Below are 4,826 nucleotides of genomic sequence, written 5' to 3'. Positions count from 1 at the left end.
AAGTTGTTGTCATAGTTACTAGCACTTCAAAAAGAATGTATCTTCCTAAAAATAGGATGCTTTAGTGGTTATGAGAATTTTAAAGTAAAATAGACACCATTGATGATGAAATTGATGGTTTGCTTTCTGCTTGTATCTGTTTTTCACATTCTGTGGCATTTTGGTGCATAAAGTTTCGTTTGAGAGAATTTTTATTTCAAAATAGAAATATCATGACTTAGAGAATGGAAACTCTAAAAGGTTCAACTTTCTAGTCATCAGTTTAATATAGTCACAAAGGTTACCAGTAGTCAATCACAACTGACCTATATTGAAAATGAGTTAATTTAAATTTATACAATTTAAGTATTATACTTTCTATCCAGGTGTAGGAAAATAGGTAGTATGTTGGAAAGAGTATGGGGCCTAGATGTCAGGAAGTTTGAATATTAGTGTCAACTCTGCTTCTTCCACTGAAGGCCTCTGGGCAGTTAATTCAGCAACCATTTCTTAAACAAATGAGTGTCAGGCTTTGTACTGGGATTGGGAATAGAGATGAGGAGCTTGCTTTCAAGGTTCTCCAAGGCCCCACTCGTCACCTCAGCTCATCTAAAATGTACATTTGTTTATAAATGTACACCCTCTCCTGCCTCCTTCCTAGGGTAGTTGTGAGGATCAAATGAGAATATATGTGAAAACACTGAAATGGTTTTAAAAAAAAACAAATATAAGCTTTGCAAAATGCATTGAAACAAAAGCAGATTAATGGTTACCAGTGGCTGGGTGGAGGAGTTAGAAAATATATATGAGCCATGGAAATCTTCTTTCATGAGAAACACTTTTTAAAAGTTTCTTAGATCCATAACGCAATTGGGAATTAGTGAACATGTTTGTTTTTCCTTTAAATAAGCACATTAACCTGAGTTTTTTAATAGATGTGAAAGTTTTACTCATGGACTAGTGATATGGTTGAAGATCTTGGCTTAGTTATTCTCCAGGAAAATAACAATAGTGGTTTTGTGTGTGTGATTTTCTAAAATTTCCAGCCAAAAAACCCGTTTCCGAGCCCAGTGACTGGAATACTCGAAGGCTGACTGTAGGAGAGGGAGAAATAGATGTTTTCTTGGTTCACTGACGACTGGCCCTTGCTTGATTTCAGCTGCAGCACATCGTGAGTGATGAGATCTGTGTGCAGGTGACTGACCTTTACCTGTCAGAAAACAATAATGGGGCCACTGGAGGCCAGCTGAACACACAGACTTCAAGGAGCCTCCTAGAGTCAACATATCAGAGAAAGGCCGAGCAGCTCATGTCAGATGAGAATTGCTTTAAGGTAAGAGCTGCTGGTGACGGTGTAAGTTGTTAGAACTGTCAAAAGCCGTACCAGGGTCCTTTGACACAGTGATCCCACTCCTGGAACTCCTTAGGGTTTCTAATGAGCCCATTAGAGGAAATGCAAAAAACATGGTGAAGTGGAAGTGAAGCCTCCCGCCCCGCACCCACCCCATGAATATTCTGCTTTGTTCCTTTCTTGCCATTTTTTATGCCTTTAAAAAAACTCAGTTGTATGATTTTTTACTTCTATCTCTGCTTTTTTTTCTAAACAGTATTCCATATTATAACACTTTGTAAATATTGTTTAAAAGTATTTGTACATGTAATCCATGATCATTGTAGAAAAAATAGAAAATGCAGGCAAAAGAAAAAATAATCACTTATACTTCTTCCCAGAAATAGTCACCAATAACATTTGTAGACTTTTCTATGCCTGAGTATATATTTTGAAAGAGATTGTACTGATGCAGTATTCTATAACTTATTTTGCTTAATTAGCAACATCTTTTTTTATAGCTATTTAATATCTTATTTTCTAGAGAATCATGCCTGTCTTATTGGACATTTAGGTTGTTTCCAGTTTATTATAAAAGCAAACAGAAACCTAAATGTCCAACCAGTATGGGAATGGTTAATGACAGCTATCATGTAAATACTGGGTAGCATATTTGCAGTCACTAAAATTTAATTATAAATTGTAAAAATGCTGAAACAAAGAAAAGGATACAAAAGTGTATGTACTATGATTGCAGCTGTGTAACAATGGGCACAATTGGACAGAACCTGTATGTATTTATGTAAGAAGGGAGGGGCAAGGGGCCCAGAACAAGATTTGTAGTCGGCGGAGCAGAGAGATCTAGGCTAAATACCTCGTTGTATATATTCCATGTACTTTAATGATCTGACCCCAGGTTGTTCACTTAGTTGTTTACTTGTACTTTCAGCTATTTTGTCAATTTTTAACCCATCACCGCTGGCTTTTCCTAATTTAGAATCAGAGAACTGGAAATGAGTTTTCTAGTTCAGTCTCAGATCAGATGTTCAGATATCAGTCACCAGAAGATTTTCCCACTCCAAAAAGTATTTCCTAAGCTCTTCAGGGTTTTAAATCATTAAATGTTTGTTTGGAGTTTACTGTGTGTTTAGTTTCATGGTGAATGAAATTACAGTCGCTACCCACAATGAGTTAATAATGTAATTGAATTGTGCAGATAAGGGGCTATGAAGGAATGGGTAGAATCACCCTGTAGGTAAGAATGGTTAATCAGAGTGGCAAGAGGGAATAGCAGGAACAAAGGCTTCAGAACCAGGAAAGTGGTGCCACCCAAGTGATCCTTCTTTAAAATGTTTGACACAGAGAGTAAAATCAGTAGTCTTAGTTTGGCATCAGCAGCCCTTCAGATCCCCTAGTCCTCCCCTCTTCCCTTTCCAGCCTCATCTCCCTTCTTCCCTTTCCAGCCTCATCTCCCTTCATTTATTCCGTGCACATGCTACACTGCTTGGCTCTGTCAAGCATGTTTCTCTCTCTGATGCATATACATCAAGACCGTTTCCTGTGCACTTACACACATACGTATGTATATGTAGAAATCAGTGTTAGACTATGCATATTCTACATCTTTTTTTCACTTAATATGTCTTAGAATTTGTTCTAATTTGATTTATATAGAGATCCATCTCGTTTCTTTTAACTGCTGTGACGTATCTAATAGTATGGATGTATCGAAGTTTTAAAGCATCATTCCCTTATGGATGAACATTAAACTATTTTCACTTTTTACTATCCTACATACTGCTGCATTGAACAGCCTTTCAGTACTTGTATCCTTGTGTGCATATGTTAGTATTTATCTAGGTTAGAGACAGAAAAATGAAATTACTGGGTCATGCATAGTTTAAAATTTAAATTGTGATGGATATTACCATTTAACCCTTCAAAATGGCAGTCTCTGCTAGTCAGGATACACTTTCATAAGAACACTTGTTTCCTCATCCCTTGGTCGACACTTGGTTTTATCAAACTTTATTTTTGCTGGTCACATGGGCAGGAAATTACATTATTTTAATTCCCATTTCCCTGTTTGCTACTGTTTCCCATTTCTTTTTCCTTTTCCGTGTATTGCTTGTTCATATCCTTTCCCTTCTTTTTGTGTAGTTGTTTTTTTTTTAATATACTTTTGTCAGCATAGTTTTCTCTGCCTGAAATTGGTCTTCCCCTGTATCTGTCCATGCCCAGCTCAGTATCACGTTAGTGAAGCCTTTCTCAGCTTGCTGAGCAGAAACGATTTACTCTCACAGCACATGTGCATGTTTCTAGAATAATACTTTTGTAGTTACTTAGTTGTAGGTATAGCTGTTTATATTCCTGTTTTCTTTTAATAAATTGAGCTCCTTCAAGCAAAAACCATGTTCTCTTGTGAATATGCCCCCTGCCCTGATGTATCATAGACATTCAGTGACTGTATTGAATGAATGAAGTATAGGATATTAATGAAGGAGGTCTAAACAGTAGAGGATCTCTATAGCCATACTAAGTATAAGGTGTGGATTTTCTTGTGGTTGGTGAGCTGTGAAGCATATGAAGGAGTAGCTGCCCCGTTGGAGTTGAACTTTCAGGAATATCAGTTTGGCATCACTGAGTAAGGAGGAATGAAAGTACTAGAGACATGTTTACAACTGGAGGGCTACTGAATTGGGGTGAGGATATGGACAGTGTAATAATGAAGCTAGCCAATACGACTCGGACACTGGTTGCAGAAGTGAGAGAGCTGGCATGAAAACAGGCGGCATAGGTGGAAGAGCTAGTTGGGGTGAAATTGAGTTCAGTTTTAGACAAGTAGAGAGGAGATCTGATTTTCTCCATGTGATTCTGATAGTGATCATGTCTGCAGCAAGCCCTTAAGGTAAAAGCATTGATAATCCCAGGGTTCTGAAAGGGAGGAGGGGGTCCATGTGTCATCATTTCAGTGTTCTTTTATGCAAAACATGGTTTACTTTTGCCTCTGTCCATGTGTTGCTTTTAAATATTACATATTTTTAAATCACACAAATAATATTAGCAGAACTCAGAATTTCAAGTTTCAAATACAACTGATAACCATTGCAGTAAATCTTAATGTGTTCATATTTTTTGGGTCCTTTTCCCAAGACATGTTTAATATCTTGTGGAGTCTTTACTACAGTGTACATGCAGTTATTCTTTGTTGTTGATGTTTTCCACATAATATTGGTATTTTTTTTTTTTTTACCCTGTAGACTTATTTACATCTGTGTACTAAGTCTTAGAAATGGGATTATCAAAGTAGAGGTCATTGACATTTTATGGTACTGGCTACATATGCCTCTTTTTCTTTCTGATGAACAAAATACTTGTTTTTTAAAGAACTCTTGCTGGCATTCCTTATTTTAGCTTTTCTGAGAGACATGAAATAGTACTTTTTGTCTTAACATATTTTGCTGGTTGTGAGATTGGATTTTTGACTTTTTTGTCATGTCCTCTCAAGCTCTTGACT

The 4,826-nt window shown here is 36.8% G+C and overlaps 1 protein-coding gene across 1 annotated transcript in view; it reads left to right on the top strand.

Moving 5' to 3' along the window:
• Positions 1 to 4,826, top strand: part of SIN3A (SIN3 transcription regulator family member A) — a 41,203-nt gene that overhangs the window by 33,182 nt on the left and 3,195 nt on the right. Inside the window, exon 17 of the mRNA XM_023729869.1 lies at positions 1,139 to 1,312. Coding sequence (XP_023585637.1) covers positions 1,139 to 1,312 — 174 coding nt within the window. The remainder of the gene's footprint in view (positions 1 to 1,138; positions 1,313 to 4,826) is intronic.

Source organism: Trichechus manatus, unplaced genomic scaffold, assembly GCF_000243295.1.
Source record: "Trichechus manatus latirostris isolate Lorelei unplaced genomic scaffold, TriManLat1.0 scaffold00030, whole genome shotgun sequence".
Lineage (NCBI taxonomy): Eukaryota > Metazoa > Chordata > Mammalia > Sirenia > Trichechidae > Trichechus > Trichechus manatus.
Note: the sequence above shows the minus strand (reverse complement) of the source record. Positions and strands in the feature narration are given on the sequence as shown.